Genomic DNA, 27,095 nt, shown 5'->3' with positions numbered 1-27,095 from the left:
GAGGTTGTCTGCAACATAGGAGTGGAGATTCGGGGAACATGGTTTTCAGACGGTCATCCTTTTGTAGGGTACTAGTATCAGGAAATTATGGTACTAGTGTTTCTGGTGGAGCAATATGCCCCACAGCTGTGTACATGCATTATGATCTCCCCACATGCCACTCATAGCTCTTCTACATCCATTTTGACTCCCACACACAACTGTAGTACATTCATCCTGATTCCCACACGTTACACACACACATCTCTGATACGTTGTACATTCATTATGATTCACACACGTCACACACACCTCTGCTACGTTGCACATTCATTATGATTCCCACACACACCTCTTCTACATTGTACATTCATTATGATTCCCACACATTACACACACAGCTCTACTACATTCATCTTGATTCCCACAGATTACACACACAGCTCTGCTACATGCACGCTGACCAAACACATTACACACACAGCTCTGCTACATTATACATCCATCCGGACATCACACATCTCTCTCACACATACAGCTGTGCTACATCCTGATTCACACACAGCACCAGACTCCTGGATACAGTGATCAGCCCATGTCATGTGATTCCTGACTCTACCTACACAGGTGATCACATGAAGGTGCCATCATCATAGGTCCTGGTAGTAGCTGCTGTCAGTGTATCCAGTACTTTCTACCAAACTGCACAATGGCTCCTCCTATAGCAGTGACATCACCGCAGGTCTTTCAGCCCACCAGATCGCCGTGGAGAGGGTAGGTTAGTGTCTTCTGTCAGGACCGCTAAGTTGTGTCTGAGATAAGAATGGCTTAGTTGTATTCTTATTTCCAAGAGCCCTAACTGTTGTTCTTCTGTCAGTCAGGCTGTGGTTTATATATGTTGTAAGACCGTCGATGAACCTCTAGCTCCATATTGTAGGTTACTACTAGAGGTATATGACCATTTTCTTCCTTCTCAGGCTATAGGAGTAGTTGACTTCTGGGTGTTCGTGTGGCTCTGCTGATTTGATCATCGGTAGAGGTGGGATGATAGCCCTGATTTTAAAATGTCCTTTTAAACACGGTTGTTTTTTTTCTCTTACTGAAACCAGTCACATTTTGCTCTACTGACTACTACAGTACCAAACTGTTTCCTTCTTACCAAATGCTCTAAAAACACAATAAATGTGGTGCAAATCATGTAAGGCGGTTTTCTGCCAAAATACTACCGTATTTGCAATAATAAAGCTATCCCAATGTGTATCGATTTTCAAGTTTTAGTGCGAAAATGGTGTGTGGAATATAGTATGTGTGCAATATGGAGGCTGTTAGAACGGTGTAGAGAAAAACTATAAAAAAAAAAAAACACATAATGAAAAGATAACCGTATATACTCAAGTATTAGCCGACCCGAGTATAAGCAGAGTCAATAAGTTTTACCACAAAGAACTGGTAAAGCTTATTGACTCGAGTATAAGCCTAGCTATACTCGAGTATATACTAGGTAGAGAAGAAATGCAATACTCACCTCCCAGCCTGCGTCTGTTCACCCGACACGATGGCCTACCTGGCGGTGGCAAGCTGCTTGAGAATTCGCCCGCTGTCATCTCCCTGCTCGGCTTTGAATTCCCCTGCCGTCAGCGCAGTGTAAGTAAGCGCTGGCGTTTGATCCAATAACAGCGCTTACCTACACAGAGCTAACAGCGGGGGCATTCAAAGCTGAGCAGGGAGAATTCTCAAGCAGCTTGCCGCACCGCCGGAGAGACCATCGTGCTGGGGACACAAACGCAGGCTGGGAGGCGAGTATTGCGTTTTGTTTTTTTACCCCACTCGAGTATAAGCCGAGGGGGGCTTTTTCAGCATTAAGAAAAAGGTGCTGAAAAACTAGGCTTATACTCAAGTATATATGGTTAATCAGTTTAATGATATTTTTTTCTTCTCTAATTCAATATATAGATTTTTTTTTTTTTAGAGGTTATGGAAACTTGTAATAGGGTGATGACACCAGTTCATCTTTAGGCTATGTTTGCAGAGGAAATCCACGTGAAAAAAAAAATAAAATCAATGCAGGTCGCAAAAGAAAAATCGTAGCAAAAATTGGTGTGTACTAGTGCCGCAGAATTCCATATGGATTAGCCTCACCATGGGGCTCATCTGAATGCAGACGACATCTGGAATCCATGTCGCATAGTGACATAACTGCTTTTGCAATGAGTATTATTCAAATGACTGGGTCACTAGTTTGACATGGAATCTCTGGTAAAATACCCAGTGTGAACACGGCCGAAAAGAAAGGAGTAGAAGCATAATACAAGAGACTAGAAGCGGGGACTTACCAGATGGCAGCGAATCTGTCTCATCAAGGTCTTCAGAAATTTTCTTCGACACTGATCTCTCTTTCAGTCCTGCATTTCCCAGTTATAAAGTTTATTAAAATACTGACTATATGTAGAGAAGACAATGCAAATAAGGCAAATTTAGATTTATGTTTGCTCATGTCACCAAAATGCCACTTACTGGTTTGTGCACTGTAGAGCTTCTCTTTTTATTTCCACTGGCCAAACCAGCACATTTAGACTACATTGCTCTGGCAGTCGGGGTCAGCCACAGGTATTAGCAAGCCTTGAAACCAACCCCCAACCTCGCTACTGTCTCTCATACCCGGCTACAGCCTGTGGCTTTCTAGCTTGTGTTGCACAGTGCTGACTCCCATGGTGGAATAGTCTGTGTGAAGCTGCAGCGGGTACGGCACTGATGAGTAGGTCAGCTGCTAAGTTGTGGACTGTGTGTCAGTATTAGACATTTACTTGGGAGAGCATGTGTACATCATGTATGCAGGAATATACAATTTGAATCTTCTTGAGTTGTCACAATGCAGGCACCCTGCTCCGAGGAAATCTTTTGTACAGCAACGCATCCAATAACGTTAGAGAAAATATAAAAGCAGGGTTGGCTTTACACGCGGCATTAAAATCCACAGGTCAGGCATGCAGATAGTGTAGATTCAGTTCTCTGCAATGTACAAGGCACAGTCAACAGCAAGGTCTCACGCCGATTTGCATGTGAGCCGTGGATTAGGCCTCACGGGGAACCAACCTGTTAAAATTCTATATAAAATACAATGGAATTGAATATACCAACATTCCCCCATTCTGTATTTTATGACAATGCCTTAGTGTTAGTGCCCACCACATAGACATGATTGTTCAGGCACTTATGAGAGGGTTCTGAGAGCAGGAACTGTATGTTATAGCACAAGGCCATGTGTTTTAGGTCTTATTTGATTCATGTTAAATGTCACACTAGAAGTTCTTCATAAGTACAGCTAAAATAAACCAAACTTCCATTAGCCTAAATGTTGAGTTGTTCCATTCCTACAGGAAGTTTTACACTTAAGTGAAATTTAAGTAACCATTTGATTGCCAAAAAAAGAAGATAAGAATACAAGGGATTCTTTTAGGACTCAGGATTGCATAATTCCAGTCTAAGTCATCAATGGCTGCTTGGACTCCAGGAACAAGTTACTGCCGGACCCTTTACAGTTGATATCTTGCTATAGACCCTGCCGGACCCTTTACAGTTGATCTCTTGCTATAGACCCTGTCGGACGCTTTACAGTTGATCTCTTGCTATAGACCCGCATACACCGTTGAGTGACTTTGTATATACACACTTCTCACCTTCAGCACTTAGAGTTCGCGGTCATCCAGAACGACGTTTGACAGGTTTACACGTACATCTTCCATTAATCTCTGCTGGGTTATGAACCGTACAAAGTACATGCCATCATCTTGACTTGTGTAGTCTAGAGGCCACTTTTACACATTTCCCAACAGTAGCGCAGCATTTATGCTATAAATCCTAAATAGTGCGGTTCTGCCCACATTTTTAATTGAAGGTCACCTATGGGATTTAAGCCTTGAACACCCCAGCATAGACATGCTGCAGATTTAGAATCCAGTGGTTTTTCTTCAAAAACTCTGCAGTTCATATTGTGAAGAATATCTGCACCATGTGAAGTCATTTAAAAAAAAAAATCCCATCTGCACGGGCTAAAAATTATGCGGAAGTAATTCCATTATCGCAAATTTTGCAGTATTTACCACCCATGTGAAGCCTCCTTACACCATGCAATATACACTAATCCAATGTAGGAAAAATAAGAACTCACAATGTATTGAAATAGTGTTTTTGTACAGTTAAAAAAAACATATGGAATAAGGGCTCATTAACACATCTATTGGAAAAAACATCCAGGGTTTCCCCGCAGCATTTTACCAGCGTTTGTAAATACCGGCTCTGCCGTACGGCTGCAAGTGTGCTGTGCATGACCACGTCTCTCGCGCATACGGTCATGCAGTGTTTTTTTTTTATTTTTTTTTTTTTAATTCCCTGAGGGTTGAGTATGAACTGCCACCCATACGCAATGTATTGTGTATGGGCATAGTCTGTAAAAGCATAGGGCTCGCACTATGTGGTACGCAGAGAAAAAAAAAAAGCATGACGCGATCTATTTCTCATGCGCATTGAGAGTGTTTACATGCTAATGTGAACGGATCAATGAAAGTCCATTTACTATCATTGACTCCATTCACCGGATGTCACGCTGCCCTAATAAATGCCGAAATCCCGATCATGTTAACGAGCCCTAAGGGTGTTCAGGGCTTTAGCAGAAAACAAAACAATCAAGACAATCTTAAAATCACCAAATCTACTCAAAAAGATGCAGTGTGCGCTGCCTAGATATATAAGACAAGACAAGCTTTAAAACAAGTTATTTATTGAAATCCCTAATCTTATAGTCAAGAGTATGCAAGAAAAGATTACACAAGTATAATCAGCATCTCCGTTCCATCAAGTACTACTATGTCGGCAACTACATCACTTATGTAAATGTAATAGGAGGGAGGTCAGGGGGGAAGAAAAAAAAAAAAAGAAAGAAAAAAGGGGGGGAGGGGGGGGGGCAAAAATAAAGAATGTGTGGCTGATAGATGCATTTTCTTTATGGAGTGCTGAAGTACCAGCAGGTCATTCACAAACTAATTTACAGTTCTCATTGTGTGTGATAGCACATTAAAATTCTGTAATTTTGCATGGATACAAATTCAAAGTACTACTTAAGCAGTCAGAGCAAAATGGTATTGCTGTTTAAGCACTCATAGAAGAACATTGATATATTCCTTCTAGGCTGATTTTTTTTCTAGACTATCTGCACAAAACAGAACACTACCCACATCTGCGCTGATCATCATCATTTCTTATTTGTCCGTCTTTTTCTCAGTCTTTCTCCCTCGGTCGGCACTCGAGGTTCTGCCGCTCGTCGTTCTTCTTGTAGTCTCCCTGGGCTTCTCATCTTTTTTCCTCCTGGATTCGCTCTTCTCTACATGTTTGTGCTCCTTGTCGGGTTTCCCCTTTGGTTGTTCTTTTCCATGACTTAGATATCTTTCTGTTACCTTTTTAAGTTGCTCTTTAATACCCTCTTTAACTTGCATTGTGAAGAAAAGAATAGTCAGTCACCCACCCTTTTAATAAGGAAGCAAATTCCAATGCAGACTTAACCCCATGTGGAAAAATATGAAATAAACATCTAATAACAAAACGATAGGCACGTACACAAAACGGATTATACAATTTGGTTTGCCGATGGCTTAGATTTTGCATCGGAGGCACCACCTACAGTTTCCAATGCAGAAAAGGCAGAAAATCTTGGATTAAATAGCCCGGCTGGCATACTGGAAGCCCAATGCAACCCATTGGTGTAGCTAATGGGGTCTGTCGAGTGCCGTTCAGTCCCAGCATTGCCAGATCTAGGAAGGCTTCTACTTTTGTCGAATGTTTATATAATAAAAGCAAGAAATGTATTTAATTTATAAAAAATCTTTAGTGAAAAACGGATTTTATGTAAAAACTGACACCAACGTCTAGAAAAACGGCTTTACACTCAACATATATGCTGAGGCTGCCAGTCCACGGGCGAGTTGTCATTACGAGATCCACGGTGGAAAAATCGCCCGCAGACCTCGCATGACACGTTTTCCATAGGCCAACTATGAAAAGCGTAGCCAGACGTCCACAAGCGGAGAATCATAGCTATTCCCTGTTCGTGGGATTCAAATTGCAGCATTCCGCGATTTTCCGCAGTGAGCCTATTAGATAGGTTCACGGCGAAGACCTGTCAGTACTCCCCCCTCCCCTCCGTCCCCCGCAACAGAATATCGCTAGGGGGGGGGGGGGGGGGGGGAGCGCTGACAGGCTCATTGTAGAAAATCGCAGCATGCCGCGATTTAAATCCCGTAAGCGGAGAATTGCTACGATTCTCTGCTTGGACGCTGGCGCTGTCCTTTCCATAGTAATCCTATGGAGAGCTTTACAGAGCGTGATCCTCGGGCGATTTATCGCAAGCGGATCACCGGCCGTGGACAGGCAGCCTAAATCAAACATATGCAATTTTAAGCATGTGTGTATATATTTTGGACACTTTCATAAGGCAGTGGTAATGTATTTTAATTTGGGGCAGAAGACTAAATTAAGTACTTTTCAGCATACAACCCCAATTATGAGAAAAAAAGATGGAACTGTAAAATGTAAATGTTAAGGAAGAAAAAAAAGCAATGATTTGGAAATGCGTTCTGTTGTGAATAAAAATAGGGTTTTATGAGATGTTGAAAGTGAAATATTTTCAGAAAGAAACATAAGGGGTTCACCAATCTCTCAAAAACTGCATCTAAACATTGTGGAACAATTTCAGAATGTTAAAATGTAAAATTGTGAAAACTTTGAATATCCCACCATCTATAGTACATATCCAAAAATTCTGAGAAATTCATATGCTTAAGACCTCCAGGCCTGTGCATTAAAAAACAGACTCAGAAATACTTCCAGAAATCAGGGTTTGTGATCACAGTTTGTCGTGCAATCACCAAATGCAAGTTAAAGGGGTTGTCTCGCGGCAGCAAGTGGGTCTATGCACTTCTGTATGGCCATATTAATGCACTTTGTAATATACATCGTGCATTAATATGGCCATACAGAAGTTATTCACTTACCTGCTCCGTTGCTAGCGTCCCCATCTCCATGGATCCGTCTAATTCTGATGTCTTCTTGCTTTTTTAGACGCGCTTGCGCTGTGCGGTCTTCTGGCTGGTGAATGGGGCCGCTCGTGCCGGAGAGTTGGTCACTGCGTCGTCATCGTAGCTCCACCCCGTCACGTGTGCCGATTCCAGCCAATCAGGAGGCTGGAATCGGCAATGGAACGCACAGAGCCCATGGTGCACCATGGGAGAAGACCCGTGGTGCACCATGGGAGAAAACCGCAGTGCATCCCTGGGAAAGGACCGGCGGCCATCTTAGGGAGAAGATTTTTAAAACTTTATATTTCGTCGGATCGGTAAGTAGCAAGCGGTTGGGGGTGACAGGGGGAATGAGCTAATGTTAAATTTTGATGTTTGCCGCGAGACAACCCCTTTAAAGCTGTACTATGCAAAGAAGCAGCCATATAGCAACAATCCAGAAATGCCCGCGTCTTCTCTGGGCCAAAGCTTATTTACAATGTGCTGAGGCAAAATGGAAAAAACTGTTCTGTGGTCAGATGAATCAATATTTGAAATTTTTTTGAAATATTTGACCCTGATTTAGGCCCCCTGCACACGGGCAGGAATTCCACGGCGGGATTTCCTGCAGAATTTCCACCGTGCTGCCTGCATAGGATTGCAAAACGCAGTCCTATGCACACAGCCGTGTTTTGCCTGAGTGAATATATGCACAGAAAACAAATTGCGGCATGTTCTATTTCTGTGTGGGTCTCGCAGTAGTGACGGTCCGTCTCGGCGCATGCATCGGCTGGGCGGCAGCCGACGGATAGCAGAGATGGAAGTTGCTGGGAGCGGGTGAGCCGCAGGTCTCTGCAGGGACACGGGTCCGCATCCCGCTGCGAGAATTCTCACAGCGGGTTCGGACCCGGCCGTCTGCAGGCGGCCTTAAGAGGAGAGGGACCATCCAGATTGTTATCAGTGCACAGTTCAAAGCCTGCATCTGATGGTATGGGATTGTATTGGTGCCTATGGCATGGGCGCCTTGCATCTTTCAGGGAAGGCCTTGCATCTTTCAGGGAAGGCCTTGCATCTTTCAGGGAAGGCCTTGCATCTTTCAGGGAAGGCCTTGCATCTTTCAGGGAAGGCCTTGCATCTTTCAGGGAAGGCCTTGCATCTTTCAGGGAAGGCCTTGCATCTTTCAGGGAAGGCCTTGCATCTTTCAGGGAAGGCCTTGCATCTTTCAGGGAAGGCCTTGCATCTTTCAGAAAGTACATTTTGCATCCATCATATCATGGCTTTTCAGAAGAGCCTGGGTGCCGAACCGGACGCCTGCAGTCCAGAGCTTTCATCAACAGAAAACATTTGGTGCATTATGAATTGAACTCCAGCAAAGACGACCCAAAACTGTGAGGAGTTAGAATCCATCAGACAAGAATAGTCCAACAGCCCCACCTCCCCAAACTCCAGAAATTGGTCTCTTCACTTACCAGACATTTACAGACTACTGTAGAAAAGAGGAAGGGATACTACACAATGGTAGACATGGTCCTGGCCCAACTTTATAAAGATGTGTTGCTGCCATCAATTTCTAAATGAGTTCCATTGCATAAAAAAAAAAGTGTAAAACTGTCTCCCTTTCCCCTTCTAATATGTGTTCTAGTGTGAATAAAATATTGTTATGAGATTTCCAAATCATTGCATGTTTTTTTTCTTAACATTTACATTTTACACAAGATCCCAACTTTTTTTGGAATTTGGGTTGCACATCAGTTGCTCAGAAAGCAGTTCAGCTATCTAAAACGGACATTTGTAGACTATAACAAGTCATTTCAGTTAACTCTGCCTATAGCTGACTGAGGTCCTCGTAAGCAATCTGTATGTTGCGTCCATGTACATATTGATATAATTTTCCCCCAGCCCCTTTTTAACAAGACTATTCCATCAATAATACATTAGGCAGTTGCCATTTTGAAACTATTAGAGAAACGACTCGTTAAGCAAATCGTGGCTAAAAAGTCCCCATAAACTGTATTAATGTAAAACTTTGAGGACCCATGAGAAAAATCTGCAACTAGTATATATATTAGCCCAACAGGACCTCCAAATGGGGTTGAGTCTATCGCTCACACCATGCAAAAAGACAAATTTAAAAAACAATTACATGCGAAAAACAAAATCAGTCATCTTTAGATAGCTAACAGGACATCAGAAAATCAAATATTCTATTATTCAAAAGTATAAACCTATAACATTACAAGCCCATTGTTTGATGCAGCATGACTGCTCTAAATGTACATAAAACGTTGTGTAATCTATTTGGTCTACAAAAAGCACATATTACAGGTCGTCTCAGAGTTGTGTAAAAGAGCAAGAAGAGAGGGAGGAAAAAAAAAAAAAAAAGAAAAAACCTTGAAAGTGTATGTCCTGTCCTAAGATTTTGAGGAGAGAAGGGGAGGCAAGGGGGGGGGGGGGGGGGGTGTCCAAAAGGAATAACAAAAAATTGTAATGGAAAGCAGTTACTTTAAAAAAAGGGACAAGTATTTGATGGGCCACCTATGTGTGGAGTGAGATTTAGTTATGACACAAAAGGGCTGTGTAACAAATGGCGTAAGCATAGCCCCCTTTTTTTTTTTTTTTTAAAGGAAAGGGCATTCAACATTTTAGTGAAATTCTACACCTTTAGTAATTAGTTTGTTTTCCATTATTCCCTTGTCTGTACTAGGGGGGGAAAAAAATCTATACAAATTTCAATTTAAAACACTATTGCTATCTATTTTCTAATCCATTTAAATGAATGGAAAAAATATTTTTCCAAAAACAAAAACATGCATCAACCAGCAGTACGCAAAGGATGCAAAATACCTTCTTCCTTGGTTTTAGTCTTGGTTAGGCCTCCTCTTATATCTGAGTTTAGAGTGGGAATATATTAGGAAGCAACACACACCAGTCAAAGCACACAACCTAAATTCCACTGCCAGGTTGGCCACCAAGACTCTAAAGGCCCTTCTACACAGAACGATTAATAGTTTTAAATTAAAAAAAAACAAAAAAACGAATAGTTCAATGAAAACGGAGTCGATTATCGAATGGATTGTTCATGTTATGCAGGCACAAAATAATTGGCTCATTCACTAATTGCTCAGTCGGCCTCATTCACTTATACAGTGAGCGTGAAAGAGTAAACGATTTCTCATGTGAACAGGCTATCAGAGTAAACTATGGCATGGTTCGTTAATTCAAATGAGAAACTGACAGAAATAGACCCTTAGCTGGCACCCCAAAAACTGAGGTCAATGGGCGAGCGCCGGTAACTACACTGCAGATCCGAGAAGTAGGGGACAGTGCTGAAAATACATAGTCAAAAATCAGATTCCATAGGCAAGTAAAAATTATTGGTACACAAATCCCCCGAAGAATGCAAGCTGGAGTAGTTCTCTGGCAGGGAGCATTTTTTTGCCTAGGAAGGGCCACTAGCTACATGTCCATGCATACTGACATTTTTACTCTACAGCTACAGGTAAGCACCAGTAGCAAAATTTTCCTAGAAAATATCACATTATCTCACTTTTCTGCCAAAATAAAGTTCTTTCAAAGCTACGCTAAACTTCAGAGAATCAGGCAGCATCCCTACAAGTCCATGTCTGACTTTAACAGCCATGTAACAATAACTGGAAGCCAGTCTTCTCAAGGAAAAGGTAATCATGAACAGACTGTTTGGGGTTTTACAGTAGTTTGCTGGCCGAGATGCTCATGATGAGGGTCAGGAGGGGTGAAGTTTCTCCTTATGGAGAACTAGTAGGGGTGAGGGAGGAGGCTGGCACTGTGGAGGCATTATTCCTTCCTATTTGCATACGTTTCCCAGAGAAGTATGCATGGCCTTATAAGTTTTTGCATACCTACTAGGTGCTCTCCCCAATGAGTCCCTTTACCCTTCCTGACCCACACCCCAGGTCTGTCACACAGTAACCTACTGTACACTGAGGAGGGGGCAAAACCCCCAAAGTCTGTCTGTACATGGTTATCCATTTCCTTCTGGAGAAGACTCTGGCTTTGGTTTATATTACAGGTCACTGCAAGTCAATATCTAACTTAATAGGAGACAGACCCTAGAGGGGTGTTTCGCCTTTCCACTTGCATAAACTTTAGAGAAACATGTAGTTTAAGGGAAAAAAATTTACTCTAGTATATCGAATTGTCTGGGGCATATTTCATGCTTATTCAACCAAAGCATGCAATGATTAGTAATTTACTGAAGCCATCTGGAGCAGTTAAGAAAACCAAAGTACCTGGTGCCTTGGTAACCCTCTCCGTTACTGGAGGCTGTGCAAGTCCTGAAGTTTATAAAAAAGTGTTAAACACAGAATCTAAAGCGAACAAAACAAAAAAAACAAAAACACTTTGCTATTGTTACTATACTGCTCTGTGAGAAATGCAAGGGGTAAAAGCAAAACAAAAAAAGTGGTGTCCAATACTGGGGCGGGGGGTGGCAACCGATATAAATAAATAAAATACAATATATAATTATATATATTATTTTAAAAGAATATATATTTTAGACATATACTCTCCTCTTTAATCCCTCCCATCCGATACAGCAGCGCACCACTAGCCTTTCCTTACAAACCGCCAGTAAATGGCCTCAGCGGTCATGTGCCGCACTACTGGTATCAGTTTTCTGATCATTTATTCCTTTTAAGTCTGCCATATTGCTAGTTTGGTTTGAGCAGCTTTTTCTCCCAGTGATCTATCCTTCTTGCACCATTTTACGTCTCTACAGAAGATTTAGTCTTGTTGGACCCTTCGTTATTGGAGGTCATTTATTCACCACAGTAATGCAAAAACCTTTTATACTTGTAATGCCAACAGCAGGATAACAAATCCAGGCGAGTGAAAAAAAGAATCGATGTCATCATACAAAACAAGAAGAATCGCTGGGCTTCACAGTACACTCCATCTGTTTGGGGGGGTCATCGATAAATCACAAGTTTTCAAAGTAAAATATCAGAACTTTAATGAATGCAATTCATTAAACGTGTTTAATATGGACAAAAACAGTTTATACGTAAAATCACCAAATGTTGAAGGTAGTCACAGAATTCAAGGGTTCTTTTCCTTCGTATAAAAAAAAGTTACAAGGTGGAAGAAGCAGTGCATGCTGGGAACACATAGGCTTTAACAGAGGTTATCGCACCCAAGCATCACAGAGGCTACAAATGCAATCCCGGATGGCAAAGATGCATCAAAAAATGAATTACTAAAAAGTACTGCAAGAAGTGCCATTGTAGAACATGGAAACAGAAACGAATGGCAGAAAGACACAATCCATCTAGTTTGCCTTAGATCATTCCTGTATACTTTTATCTTAAAAAGGGGGTTTCCAGGCAGTGCTCTCTAAGTGCCGGACGCCAACAGGGTCAAGTGGAAGCCACTGGGCCGACCCCTATGTAGTGGCTGGCGCTGTAAGGGCAGGAGCAGCTTATTTAAATCAACGGATTACAAGCACAGCTCCCATGGATTTCAATGAGCGTAGCACCTGCAATTATAAGCGCCAGCCACTACACAGGGGTCGGAGCAGTGGTTCCCTCTCCAACCCTTTGTATCCCAGCAGACTGGAAAAACACCGACATCTCATAGATCTTAGATATACATTTATGCCAGTTATGTTTAAGAACTCCCTTATTTTCCAACCATGTTAGCTGAAAGTTTGTTCCACAATTTTAGTACAATAATTTTCTAACATTGCTTCTGCTCTCCCCAATAATTTTGAATTGTGTCCTTTCCTCCCGAATCTTATTTAAACCTTTAAAAAATGTTTCTATAATTCCCCTCTCCCGTCTTTTCTCCAGAATATACATATTAGGTCTTGAAGTCTTTTGAGACTAGGAAAACCTTGTAAACTTGGAAGTATTGTAAGGCTTTGTTTTACAAGTCCAAAGATATCTTGCCATTGGAAGGGCCATCCAGACAACCAGCCCAGCAATCACCCTATTGCCCAAGGTCTTATTTCGCACGGCCATGTTTAAATCCCAGCATATCCCATTCTCGTCAGTTTTCACAGGGTCCATGATCAGCAACCACCCACCCAGGTGTTTATAGGCTTTTCAATGCATTTTTTGTACCCTAATTTTATGGTCACAACATGGCAATGTGATAGCAGTCTTAGGCTCCTTATTCACATAGAGATAAAATGTTCGCACAAGCGAACAATGACCGTTAATTAGTTCAAACAGTTTACACAGGGAGAAATCTTAGATTGTTTGTTCGCTCGTAATATATGGCCAGAGTGCTCCAGAGCGGCTCTTTTAATGGCTCACTGCTCTGGCTTATAGACTGCATCCTAAGCTTATAATGCATATGGAAAAAGGAGTTTCCATATATAGTATAGCTGTATAAACTTTATGGAATTCTCTTCACACTGCAGTAGTGTCAGCTTTGGTCAGTGACCTTTTCTGGGATTAAAAAAAGATAAATTTCCCAGTGGGTCCCCAAAATGAGTAGCACATGTTGAGTAGATTTGCTGCAGTACCCACAAATAGAGTATGCACCATCTCAGCCAGCCTATACACCCATAAAATACACTAGCTACTCAATTTATAAAAACGGTGCATAGGCAGGCTAAGACAACATCTAGGCACATTGGGAGGCTGGCAAGTATCCTTCCTACCAGAGCCCCACCTCTTCTCTTTGAAGTTTACGGGAATGTGGTGGCAAGGGTGACCCCAGAATTAGTTTTAAGAGACAACCAAACCGTGCACATTAGTAGACCATTTACAGCTGGAATTGCACTTATTAATTCAGCTTTGATAGGCCGTGAAACAAAATTCCCTAATCTTAAGAGAACATGTACTAGTACCAGGTTGCCCTTAAGACCTATTGATTTATGGAGTTCATTACAGGGGTTGTCAAAAAAAAAAAAAAAAAAAAGAATTCTATACTTGCCTATTCCTCCCCCCGTCAGTCTACTTACCAGATCTTCACCTCACCACTTTTCTCCTGTCTTCTGCTTCAGAGATTGCCCATACAAGCTGTCTCAGCAATAGATCAGCATTCCTTTCCAGCCAGTGAACGATACAGCACAGGGACCTGACCTTAACTGACCAGGCCGGAAAGAATGTGAGGAATGCAGCCTTCATAACAAGCCGTGTGGTGAGGTGACCCCAGGGCACTGCAGAAGCTCAGCCAAGAGATGTGGTAAGGAGACTGGGGGAGGGGTGAGGAATAGGTGAGGAATAGGCGAGTATAGAGTATGTATGTATGTATGTATGTATGTATGTATGTATGTATGTATGTATGTATGTATGTATGTATGTATGTATGTAATCTCTTTTTTTTTTACAAAACTCCTTTAATGCCATGCCTCAGTTATCCAAATAAACACGTCCTGCTTAACCAAATGTATGACTAGTAAACCTCTAAAATAGCGATCATTTTAAATTTCTAGCAGTAAGACAAACATTAACAAACAAACTTACTACTCAGAACATATTGGGAAAGATTTTATTTGCATCAAAAACTTTTATCAATAAATAAAGCAGAATAAAATGAGTATATCTTTAGTTTTATACAACACAAAAACAAGTAAGTCATCAGGTTTTATTTGTACAGTTTATGGAAATCCCAATCAACACTTAGAAAGGAATGTTAAGACATAAAAAGGTTATATAGCCAAGCAAAAGGAATGACCTGAGAATCGTGCCAAGCAAGTGCAAGGTTAGATCTCCTGGGTTCACCAAAGTTTTGCAAGAAAGAATAGTCCTTACTTGCCAGGCTTAATGGACATATTGAAAGACTAAATGAGATAGATGAAGGTGGAAAAAGATTTTTGGGAGACTAGTTTAGCTGCATTTAGTTTCTTGGGACTATGAAGGACATGGAATGTTGCAGGCTGGCTGGGAGAATGTGCCATATTCCAGCGCCAAATGGTGCAATGCCATTAGTACTATAACTTCATCAGTACTTGCCTCCTAAGCCATGGAAGGATCATTGTGCAAAGCTTAAAATGGGAATAAAACAAATGGATGCCAAAAAAGGGGGGAAAAAAAACACATAGGACCTGGATTGCAGAAATCTTCACTGGGATTTAAGACCAACCCATACTATTAATCAATCATTCTATTGTGTACAGGATCTGCCAAGTAGGACACTCAGCTATATGGGCACCACATGGCTCCTTCAATCCAGACTGTCCACTATGAAGTGGGAGATCCCGTATCTTGTGGCTTTACTTATGAGAAAAAACAAAACCACAGAGAGAAATTAGTATCAGGTCTGTGAAGAGAGGTTATTGGTTCTGCAAATCCAGTATGACACAGGTCTTTTTGCCCTGAACCCCATCGTTCTGTGACGTACCATCAACATCATCTGCGGGATCGTTCTCTTCGTCTTCTACCATTTCAAAAGGAGTCATTACATCATAAAGAAAGGAGAGGAAGCCATAAAACCAATCAGAACTTTCCTCAGCTAAAATATTAAGGACTTCCTCTAGAGAATCAATATTCACACTACTGCCATCTTTGGTGAGGCCTACACAAAAGAGTAAAAAGGAAAAAGAGGGGAAAGAGAAAAAAAAAGGAGCAGTTAAGTAGACACAAGGGCCATTAAGAGCAGGGATGTGCAAATGGCTTCATCCACTCACTCCTCTAGGACAATGAAGACTTAAAGGATAAAAGGAAACTGAATGACAGTGAAAAACGGAGAACTCAAAAGATAAACCATGCAGATATTTAACAGGCAGCAAGGAACACCCTACCCATATCAACATAAAGGAGGGAGCTTACATGCAAATGAAGACCAGAAACTCAACAAACTGAGATCGCCCTTAGGCCACATTTGCACATGGGTTTCTAGTAGAGTTTGCATGGTCAATCCATAACAAAGAATGGTGCAGTCCAAATGAATAAGGTTTTACATAACCCCATCCAAATATGTTAACTACAATAAAAGTGGTTTCCCCATCAGAGAAAGTGATGGAATATGAAGGAGATGTCATCACTTTCTGCTTGGTTGGGGATCAGACTGCCAGAACCCAAACCGCTCCCGAGCATCGTGGGACTCGGACCGGTGTGGTAGTTCCCTGCACAGTGGGTGGCCAGCAGTACTGTTCAGGGCACAACCAGTCCTGTGACCTCTTCAACATCAGGATCCGGCAATCCCAGACCCACCAAAAATGTTATGGTCTATCCATGAGCTAGGCCATTGCTCTGTCATAAGAAAACTCTTTGTATAAAGAGCTGCTGGCAATACAAAATGGCAAAAGCAAGAATATCAAATGTATGAGCAACACTACTAAATTCTATTTGCTGCCAAAACAAAAAAGTAGCATTACCGGGTTTGACAAAACCTAGGATGCAATACTAAACTAGCTAGCTGAGAATATCCACTGTAATAAATGATATTAAAGTCTTCGCACAAGTTTTTCAACAGGCTTTTTTCCTCTTCAAATCTTTTTAGGCAAGACAATTCAAAAACGGTGACTCTATAACCACACACAACCATGAGGCACGGTAGTACTCTTATAAAATTAAGATTTTTTTTTTTCCCCAAAGCCTCGAGACGTAAAAATTATTCCTTTAATATTGTTCTTTATTGCAAAAAACAATTCCAATTCAAAAACTGAACGTTTGCGTTTATGAATTGGTGTATTTGTCAACCTTATGAACTATGTATGTGATAGAGAAAAAAAAAAAAGTTTACCATAATTTACAAAAAATCGTTCAGAAACTTCCTCTTGTACTACAGGATAATTGTAGGATAGGAACAAGTGAAAAGAATATGCAAAAGTTAAAGTAACTTATTATAGTGTGATCTTTTCAGAATTTCTATATAGTGACTAAAAAGAGTACAGGATTCCATCTGATAAGTGACAATAAAAGTTTCTAATTATTTTTAAAGCAATTTCTATAAAAATTGTTAGTCCTAAGGATTGCTGTACAGTGGACATTGTACTTTATTATACACTGACTGCAATTTGCCCCAATGAGGGTACAATTCATTCGTGTTTACATGACGTAGCCTACACACCAACATGTTCTAAGCATTACTAAAAGTACAGAAAGTAAACAAGGCTTTTATTTACCCAGCAGTGCATTTGAAATTGAATTGTGGCTTATTTGACAAATGGCGCCTGATGACACTAAGTAAACAGAAAGGAATACACCCTTCTTTGTACAAGACTGGGCACGGCTACTGTTGGACTAATTGTGCAACATTGTAGAATATTTAATACTGAAGAGAACTGGGTCAGGCCATGAAAACGGTTGGTATTTTAATTTCTTCTAGCTCCGATTTTTGAATTTTAAAACAAAAGAAAATATGCCTACCTGTGATGAAGCCATAAAATGGGATTTAAAAGTGGGGTACAAAAAAAACAAAAAAAAAAAACTTGCACCCACTGTGCATAATAAGCCAATGTAATTAATAAAATACGGAATCAGGTCTAGTTCTTCTGTGCCCAAACTGTACTAAAAAGGGACAGTCTTATCTAGTCAACCCCTTTTTAGATTGAAGTCGGCCTAGTCAATGTCCCCAAAACCGCAGCTACCTAGTTCAACCGAATCGCTGGGCCAGGTCAAGCAGAGCTACTCTTCATTAGCAGCTCTCTGCTACAGCAAAGTAGTTCAAGACTCCATGTAGGACATCCATGTGTACAATATATAAAAAGTCAACCCCTTTCCACAAGCAAAGCGTATACCGTAAGAGAAGATATTACAGAAATTACATTTCTTTATAAAACTATAACCCAACAAAGACAAAGCTCAAAAAAATAAGGAATGACTTCAGTACACCTGCAAGATAATCGCATACGTTAATGCTGAAGACCAAGACCATCTCTAAAAAGGGAATGGTTTTGAAGGTGGTAGCCTCTATGCTTATCCTTTCGGATTGATTCTTCTATAGTTTTACATTGCGCTAGTGTCCCAGTTACTCCTGGTACCATGAGACAGTACCTGCACCCCAATCAGGTTGTTTATAAAGTAGCCCTGCTCCTCCAGGATGGAACCACCATACATGCCGTTGCAGGAGGGTTTGCTCTGTCTCAAGAGACTAGAGCAGATATCTGGACCAGGGCTGAGGAGCACTGGACAGTGATACAGAAAGGCATCAACCAACCCAGCATCAGGACTGGTATCTGCTCCTTTTTGTGAGGCGGAACAGGCGGACTGCCAGGGTCCTACAAAATGACCTCCAGGGGGTTACTAGTCTGTATGTTTCTGATCAAACTGTCAGAAAGATTCCATGATGGCCTGCCACTCTGTACACTCAGCCCAGCATGCACCACGTAGCTAGACTGGCATTCACCAGAGAACACAAAAACTGGCAGGTTTGCTCATTGGTGCATTGTTCGATTCAAAGAGGAGTGCAGGTTCACAATGATCATGTGACAAACCTCAAAACCTGAAGCTGACATGGGGTATATTATGTTGTCAGCATCATCCAGTATGACTGGTTTAGCGGTGGGTCAGTAATGGGGTCCTGGTGCATCATGTCTCCACCAGAAGAATGGGTGGAGGCATGGCTTGCCCTGGTTAATTTCTAGGGGAGGACCAGGTGACGCCCACAACAGTGGATTGGCTGATACTTAGCCTTCTGGTAATTCTGCTCGCTGCTGCCCTGGCATCGCCGTTGATCTGCGCATCTGGCCACTGCTGTGAGTCTTCCCCCGGCGCCCTGCAATGTCCACTCCCGAAGCCTCTGACTTTTCTCTTGCCGGCCTGCAACAATGCTCTGCAGTGTGTGAACTCCCCGCTGGGTTCCTCCTTCAGCCTTTTGTCACTCACCCCACCACTGTTTTGTCCCCTCCCGGCTACTGCACTCTGTCGCCTCGCTGCTGTCCCATCAGCACTCAAGTGTGTGTGTCCTCCAGTCCTCCTGCTGCACTGATCTCCCTTGTCCTCTCCCGGATACTGCGCTGTGAGTCTTGGCTATAGGCGGGGCAACTGCAGCATACACCTCCCTCTGTCCCGCTGTGGAAGCTCGTGCTGCTCCTCGGCCAACTCCTGAAGCCGGCGCCATCAGTCCCGCCGCTGCTACTCCTGTAAGCCTAAGCTTAAGCATAACAATAACTCTAACCCTTCCAGCCATGGTAAAGCTTAGTCCTCCAGCCACGGCAAACCGCCACCCTAGCCAATCAGGAGCTTGGGGAGGCGTTAACAGGGTGGATAAAATCATTCACTAGGTCTTCACCCATTCTTCTGGTGGAGACAAGATGCACCAGTAGCCAGTAATGGTCTGGGATGGCATATCCTTAGAAGGTCATACAAATCTTCATGTGATAGTCAATACCCTAACTGCAGTTCTGTATCAGGATGAAATCCTCAGAGTCAACATCAGACCTTACGCTGGTATAGTGGGCCCCAAGTTCTCCTAGTACAGAACAATGCCCGGCCTCATGTAGTTAGAATGTGTAGGCAGTTCCTGCATGATTGGCCCTCACATTCCCTACACCGTAAGCCAACTCACATCCTATGGGATATTTTGTACCAGAGCACCCGATGCCACCAAGTAGTGCAATTCTCCCGCAGTTCACGGTTGCCCTGATTCAAGTCAAAGAGGAAATGCCCAGGACACCATTCGGCATGTCATCAAGAGCATGCCCGGAACGTGTAGGGAGTGTATACAGACAGGTGAGGGCCGTACATAATACAGAGTCACATTAAGAGGTGCCATGACGAAATTCAGACACATTTTCAGGACGATTTTGAATCCAGTCATCAAATGGATGACAATTTTGGTTTACACTAACCATTGAGAAGTCATTTTACTCTCAATAAAACAGTCTATAGTAGTAAAGATTTTCAGCTTGAATGTTCTTGAGATCTGATGTGGGATAAGCACGTTCCCTTTTTAAAAAAAAAAAAAAATATGTATATTATTTGACCAGAGACCCCGAAACTGGTCACACAGATTAATGGCAGCTGAACCTGTCGATTTTGGCTGAACTGGCTGGTAATTCGGGCAATAGCCATCTAAAGTGTATGGCCAGCTTAAAGGGGGTTTCCAGGGAGAATACTACTGATGACCTATCCTCAGGACATGTCATCAATAGTTGAATGGCTGGGGTCAGTCGCTCAGGACCCTGACTCATCAGCCAAGCGTACGCGTGCTGTCATCGCCACAAACGCACAAAGGTCAGAACTGAAGCAGCGGAAGTCTCCGCGCCGACCTGTGTAGTGGCCGGCGCTTGTAACTGCAGGCACAGTTCGCGTTGATTTCAATCCAATTCAAGTAAAATGACCATTTTCCATCATCCTGATTATTTAAGCAGTTTTCCATGAAGTACCATAGCTATGCATTAACAGTCATGAAGCTGCTGTTTAACATGACAATGACATGAGGAAACATGCATGAATGCCAACCAAGAGGGAAAAAAAACTAGAAATATTCCACTTTAAATAGAAACAAATTCATGAAGATTAAAGCTGTTTTTTTACATTTTATCACATTTGCCTTTTTTACACCCCCCCCCCCCGCCCCCTTAAAAAAAAAAACTTTTAAAGTGAAAAAAAATGGAAATAAACTAAATCCAAGCTATTTCCATTTGATTAGGCTACTCATTTCCAAAGAGTAATGAAGACAAGTTATTTTCACACAATTGCATAAGCATAATTGGCGGCCGCATGCATGGGATGAAACATAAAACAGACATGCATACTGGGGGCAAATTCATCTCGCAATAAAAACCACACACGGCAGTAGAACGGCAGTTTGGCACAATATTTTGTGTAGGAGGACTTAACCTGGTGACATTTTGTTTTAGGACATGAGCAAACATAAAGGCAAGCTATACAGTAAACTGCTTGCAGAGTTATTAGGTCTTTGCAAATCAACCTGCACAAACAACAAAGAAACATGTACTTGCCTAACAAAACCTTGGCATCATCCACGTCAAAATCTCCATCGCCGTCGGCATCATAGTCTCCGAGTTTTCCTGGTTAAGAAAGTCAAAAGAATTTTAGAATTTGCAGCAAAATAGTTTACATCCATTGGCTACGAGAGACTGACAACGAGAACGGGAAGGCTACAAGTATCTGGTTAAGAGATACACTGGGCTCCAGTGGCTGTGCTCTAGTTCAGCATTCTCTCATCCGACTTGTATAACTGGAAACGAATACAACTAAATTCTTTTAAGTTAAGCCTTTTTGAACTCATTCAAGTCAAAAACTTAAAACTTCAACATCACTAAAAGACAAAAAAAAAAGTCTTCTCCGTGTCATTTGTAGTTTGTTGCCTACTTGCAACCTTAACATATTGTAACCAGATTGGTAACTATCCATCTCCATTTATGCAGTTTTATCTATATGAATTCCTTAATGTCCCTGTACATATCAGTGTTTAGTCAGCCGGACAACACTAATGTCTATGGGGGCCCCTCAGCTTTCCTGACAGACGTTGAGAGAAAGAAGAATTGGGGATTTTGAATTCCAGCGCCTGACAGTTTCATTCCCCAGGAGAGGCGTTAGTGCCAGAGCTGTCTGGCTGCGGCTTACCTCCCTAGACATATTAATGCTCAACCGAGCCAAACCTTCATACAAATGGGCGAGTCTGACCAACAGTTATTGAAGGTTTATGGTCACCTTTACTTCATGCTTGATGCTGTGGCTGCAGTCCGCAGTACATTTACTAGTGATAGTTTCCCAGTGCAGGTACAGCCTTAAATGTGAACTTTAGAGACGAACAAATGGCTGCAAATGTGTTAAAGTAAAATGGGTCAGGAGGGGTAACAGGTCTCCTTAGGAAGAGCACCAAGAAGGTAAGTGAGGAAACTTACCCATGCTCCTCTGGGTAATTTAAAAAAAAAAAAAATCTTATTTCTATAGTGCCAACTTATTACACAGCGCGTTCAGGTAATTTAATTATTACCCCCTAGCAAGCAAGCTGGGTCCTCATTTTACAGACCTCGGAAGGATGGAAGGCTGAGTCAACCTTGAGACGGCTACCTGAACCAGCGGGGACTAAACCTGCAACCTTCAGGTCGTGAGTGAGAGCTTAGGACCGCATTTCTGCTGCCTTAGCACTCTGCATCACATGAGGCTCTAAGAAAGATGGAATACCTCTGGCCTTATAAGTCTCCTTAATCACCTTCTTGGTGCTCTCCCTAAGGAGAGATATGTTACCCACCCACGTCACAGGTCTCCCACTAGCCAAGCCAGACTCCTACTGCACACTGATGAGGGGCAAACATCCCAAAACAGCTGTCTATCGATTCTGGCTGGAATAATTTCAAAGTGTAGATCCGCGCCACCATACAGGGATCCGAAATAGAGAGATAAGGGGATTTTTACTCACCTGGTGCAAAGCGGGATCCCCACCTCAGGGAGAAAAACCCGCTTGCACCGATGATCCCCGGTCACCTGTAGAACTATAGATGTTCTTCTTAATGCAAGGTCCCCAAAAATCCTCATAAGAGGAGATGCAGCAGTGGAAAAAACCCCAGTGGGTGTTGTACCACACAAATGGGGAAAGAAACAGATATAACTCAGTAAAAAATTCCTCCTGCGCTCTTAATCGGGGTTTTTTGCAAACCAAAAGGGAAACTAAAAAGTCTCCACAATGAGGAAAATATATTTAATTGTACAATAAGTACATAAAAAACATAAGACTAATAAAAATTCTTGCAACGCGTTTCGGCACTATACCAGTGCCTTTTTCAAGCATGACACATTAAAACAAAGCATCTCTATTTATAGGATTACTTACATTTAGTAGTCACGGAGTCCGGAGCCTGCATCGTGGGACGCCAGTCTCCCCCTCGCTGACGTATTGATCAAGCGTCGGGTAGTTAAATATGACGGTACGATAAAGTTACGTCATTTACGTAGCTACGCAAAAACTTACGCAGTTTACGTAGCGGTGTCCGTACGTGCTGAGATCCGGACTCCGGCTAGTAAAAAATGTATTAAAACTGTGCTAAATAGCAATATACTTACAATCATGTATAATAAATCAATACATATTATTAAATTACAGTTTTTTCTCTCAAAACTCTATTAATAAATTATCCATCTCCATAATTATAATATGTATATAATAAACCTAGCATTATTCCCATTCTTAATAACAACTATATAAATAGACATGAAGGAAAGATTTTTTTACAGATAAATATACTAATAAAAGGATAAATACATGTCAAACTACTGTTATAATATGCATAATCTCTACTTATATCTACCAAGTAGTAATTAAAACCAGCTGTTATATACAATTTGATATTCTCCTGCAATATAGTGTCCCTCATATTTTTTCTAACACCTCATTCAATCCAACCGGTACTAACGAATCCATTCTATAAATCCAGAACATCTCTCTGGCTTTTAATTGTGCAAAAGAATGGTTGCGGATATGTTCCAGTGGTGTGATGCGCAAATCCTTGGGGTTTTTTTGATGTTCTGTTGCAAAGTGCCGTGAAACACTATGTTTCATATAACCCACAGATATATTAAATCTATGTTGGTTTAATCTGGAACTTAGAGTGTTAGTAGTGCGACCAATGTATTGCAATCTACATGGGCATTCTATTAAGTAGATTATAAAGCGGGAACAATTAAGGAATTGGTTTATTTTTATATTTTTCTTTTGTCTTTTACAATAAACCTCTTTCCTTCCTTGTCCAATACTGTCGCAACACTTGCAGCGCTTTCTTCCACATTTATACACTCCAACCGTTGTGGGTATGCTGTGTTTTTTATTCTGGAATTTTTTTACCGGATTTGAGGGAGCTAATGCGTTTTGTAGAGTTTTATTCCTACGGTAGACGATTTTCGGTTTATTCTGAATTTCTCTATGAAGTATTGGGTCTCTCATTGAGATTTCCCAATTTTTATTAATAATTTTTTCTATGAGATTATGCTGTGTATTGTATTTTGTGACAAATAAAACATTCTTTTGGGTATCAAATTTATCTTTTTTCTTCTGGGTTTTTTCTATATGATTTGAATCTATACTAGCTTTATGGTAAGCGGCTTCGATCAGTTCAGGAGGGTACCCTTTATTTTTGAATCGCTCCTTTAAAATTAGTGCTTGGGATGAATACATACTTGTCGAGGAACAATTTCTGCGTATCCTCCTGAACTGACCGAAGGGGATATTGGTTTTCCACTCTTTTTATAACAGCTGGTTTTAATTACTACTTGGTAGATATAAGTAGAGATTATGCATATTATAACAGTAGTTTGACATGTATTTATCCTTTTATTAGTATATTTATCTGTAAAAAAATATTTCCTTCATGTCTATTTATATAGTTGTTATTAAGAATGGGAATAATGCTAGGTTTATTATATACATATTATAATTATGGAGATGGATAATTTATTAATAGAGTTTTGAGAGAAAAAACTGTAATTTAATAATATGTATTGATTTATTATACATGATTGTAAGTATATTGCTATTTAGCACAGTTTTAATACATTTTTTACTAGCCGGAGTCCGGATCTCAGCACGTACGGACACCGCTACGTAAACTGCGTAAGTTTTTGCGTAGCTACGTAAATGACGTAACTTTATCGTACCGTCATATTTAACTACCCGACGCTTGATCAATACGTCAGCGAGGGGGAGACTGGCGTCCCACGATGCAGGCTCCGGACTCCGTGACTACTAAATGTAAGTAATCCTATAAATAGAGATGCTTTGTTTTAATGTGTCATGCTTGAAAAAGGCACTGGTATAGTGCCGAAACGCGTTGCAAGAATTTTTATTAGTCTTATGTTTTTTATGTACTTATTGTACAATTAAATATATTTTCCTCATTGTGGAGACTTTTTAGTTTCCCTTTTGGTTTGCAAAAAACCCCGATTAAGAGCGCAGGAGGAATTTTTTACTGAGTTATATCTGATTCTGGCTGGAAGAAATTGACATCCTTATTTCTTTCAAGATTCCTACAACCGTGTTTGTTCAGTATTTTTTGCATATTTTCGCTATAAAACACTGGGGAATATTTTTCTTCATTTTTAGGTTTAGTGTTCCTTTAAAAAGGGGGGAAATCTATATATAAAAAAGAAAAAAAAAAAAAAGTGCCCCATTTTCACAGAAACTGATTTTCATATAAAAAAAAAAGTAAAAATAAGATTCCTCTTTCACAATTCAACAAATGACTGTATACTAAAAACGCTACAATTTACAATAGAAGACATTCCTGTGCTGTGTCTGCTGGCAATCTCAGGCTTCCGCTCTACTGCTTCGTTCGGTGAGCAGAAAAGGCGAATCCCAGTGGCGGAACAGCTCAGTCTCTGGACGGAACTGAACAGCACCAGGCGGCCACATTGACTATAATGGGGTCCATTTGCTTTCCGCCCAACATTTGGACGGAAGAAAAGATCTGACACGGAACCTCCGGCTGGAGGTTCCAACGTAGATGTGGAACCGGCCTTAAGCCAGCTGCTACAAAGAACCATGTGCAAATACAGCGGGCTGGTCAGGTGAAGAATTTCTGTAGAAAACAAGCAGAAGAGAATTCTCTTCAAGAAACCGTTCATAGTAACATCAACTCGGAAATAACTGCAGGTAATCCAGAGTATTAGCCCACCGATGCCCGCAGGGTCCTCGGACGCAGCCAGCAATGTAAACAAAGAAGGTCCTTGTGCCAACGGCTACATGCAGGGATAGGCATATAACATAGAAGACATTACAGCAGATATACACACACAATGCTGGATGTAGCAATGGCAAGAGGAGTAAATCTATCTATTGCTAACACTAGTGGTGGCACTCCAAACTGGGGAGTCCTTGCCCTCCCCTTTAAACTGTGTCTAAGCAGGGCTAACCCTTAAGAGAATGTCTACTCTTGAAATTATGTTTTTAACATGAAATAGGTCACAAATTCTATGTTCTTTAGATATCTACAGAGGTTGGAGCACTATCTATGTAGGTTTCTGGACCTCCATGAGGGAAAAGGAGTTGAATGAGAAGCCAACCGCATAGCGTTCCATTATCATGTAGTCTCTCAAGGCAGCCATATTTGTAGGATTTAACTGTCAAGGATTTGGAGCTGGGCCATCAGTGAAATGAAGCTTCAATCTCTATCGAGATAAGAAATTAATCAAATTTGGACCCAAGAACTATACAGCGCAGGAACAGTAGAAATTTAACATGCTCCGCTTACAGGGCTGTAAAGCATAGAGAAAAGATATGCAGCTGTTGGGGCTCTTACTTCAAATGCGGTCTTGATTACAGCAGCATATTAAAGCAACTGAGCCGTCTTATAACTCATCTCCCAATATAAAAACATTGAGGAACTTCAAAATAGAAAACCAAAATGGAATAAAGACAAAACTAAGAAGGTTTGTACTTTGTTCCCAACTTGTTGGAATATTTTAAAAAAGAGAATATGATTGAGAGAAGACCATGTAGAAGGAGGTGGGAGGGAAGCACTCATGATCTAGAATAGACCTGCCAAAGGTCCAACGATGGGAAAAAGTGGAATGTTCTTGCTAAGCAATCCTACCTTGAAGAGCCTCTGACAAGTTATAACGGAAATCCTTTGCCTTGGCTGCATGTGTGATAAAAATATAGAGATACGTATATATGTTACTCATAACCAGAGAGAAACTGACAACCTTATCCAATTACATATTATCTATATTCACAGGAGGGCCCTTATGTAAAAAACTACTGTTAACGGAGCAGAAAACATGGCCAAACCGCAGGCTACAAGTACTCTCTGTGGAAGATTGCCTTGGAATCAGTTTTAGTGCTAAGCTTCACAGTATGTGCTCAACACAACAAGAAATATCAAAAATCCTTCCAGTGAATGTAGACAGATCAGTTGAGTATCCAACAGAAGAAATGTGTGATATATAAAGACACGGTTAACAAGGAGGGAAGTCACCCTTTGTACTCCTGTATTGACTATATCTATTTCAATGAAGAACAGCCTTAAAAACGGTTACCCAGCTGTAAACTATTGATGGCGTATCCTCAGAAATATTGGTAGGGAACCACTGTCTGAGACTCCTGACAAGAAACTGTTCATGCATTGGGCAGATTTCTGAAGGAAGACAGCCCTGTTCCCACTGCAGTGGCTTGCCTGGGCATTGCAGGCCAAGTTTCCATTGAAATTAATGGGAACTCAGCCTGCAATACCAA

General features: G+C 41.3%; 1 protein-coding gene across 4 annotated transcripts in view; it reads right to left on the bottom strand.

Moving 5' to 3' along the window:
* LOC136578315 (aspartyl/asparaginyl beta-hydroxylase-like) overlaps window positions 1–27,095 on the bottom strand; it is a 100,253-nt gene that overhangs the window by 36,781 nt on the left and 36,377 nt on the right. For 2 of the 4 annotated variants that reach the window (XM_066578286.1, XM_066578287.1), the window contains exons 3-4: window positions 20,866–20,934; window positions 2,313–2,381 (exon numbers count right to left, since the gene is read on the bottom strand). In XM_066578286.1, the coding sequence (XP_066434383.1) occupies window positions 2,313–2,381; window positions 20,866–20,934 (138 nt within the window). Of the gene's footprint in view, window positions 1–2,312; window positions 2,382–4,739; window positions 5,462–9,869; window positions 9,912–11,293; window positions 11,339–20,865; window positions 20,935–27,095 lie in introns of those variants that run through there. The other 2 variants (XM_066578288.1, XM_066578289.1) reach the window with 2 other exon arrangements.

This window comes from Eleutherodactylus coqui, chromosome 9 (genome assembly GCF_035609145.1).
Source record: "Eleutherodactylus coqui strain aEleCoq1 chromosome 9, aEleCoq1.hap1, whole genome shotgun sequence".
Lineage (NCBI taxonomy): Eukaryota > Metazoa > Chordata > Amphibia > Anura > Eleutherodactylidae > Eleutherodactylus > Eleutherodactylus coqui.
The sequence above is the reverse complement of the archived record's forward strand: the minus strand, read 5'-3'. Positions and strand labels throughout refer to the sequence as shown.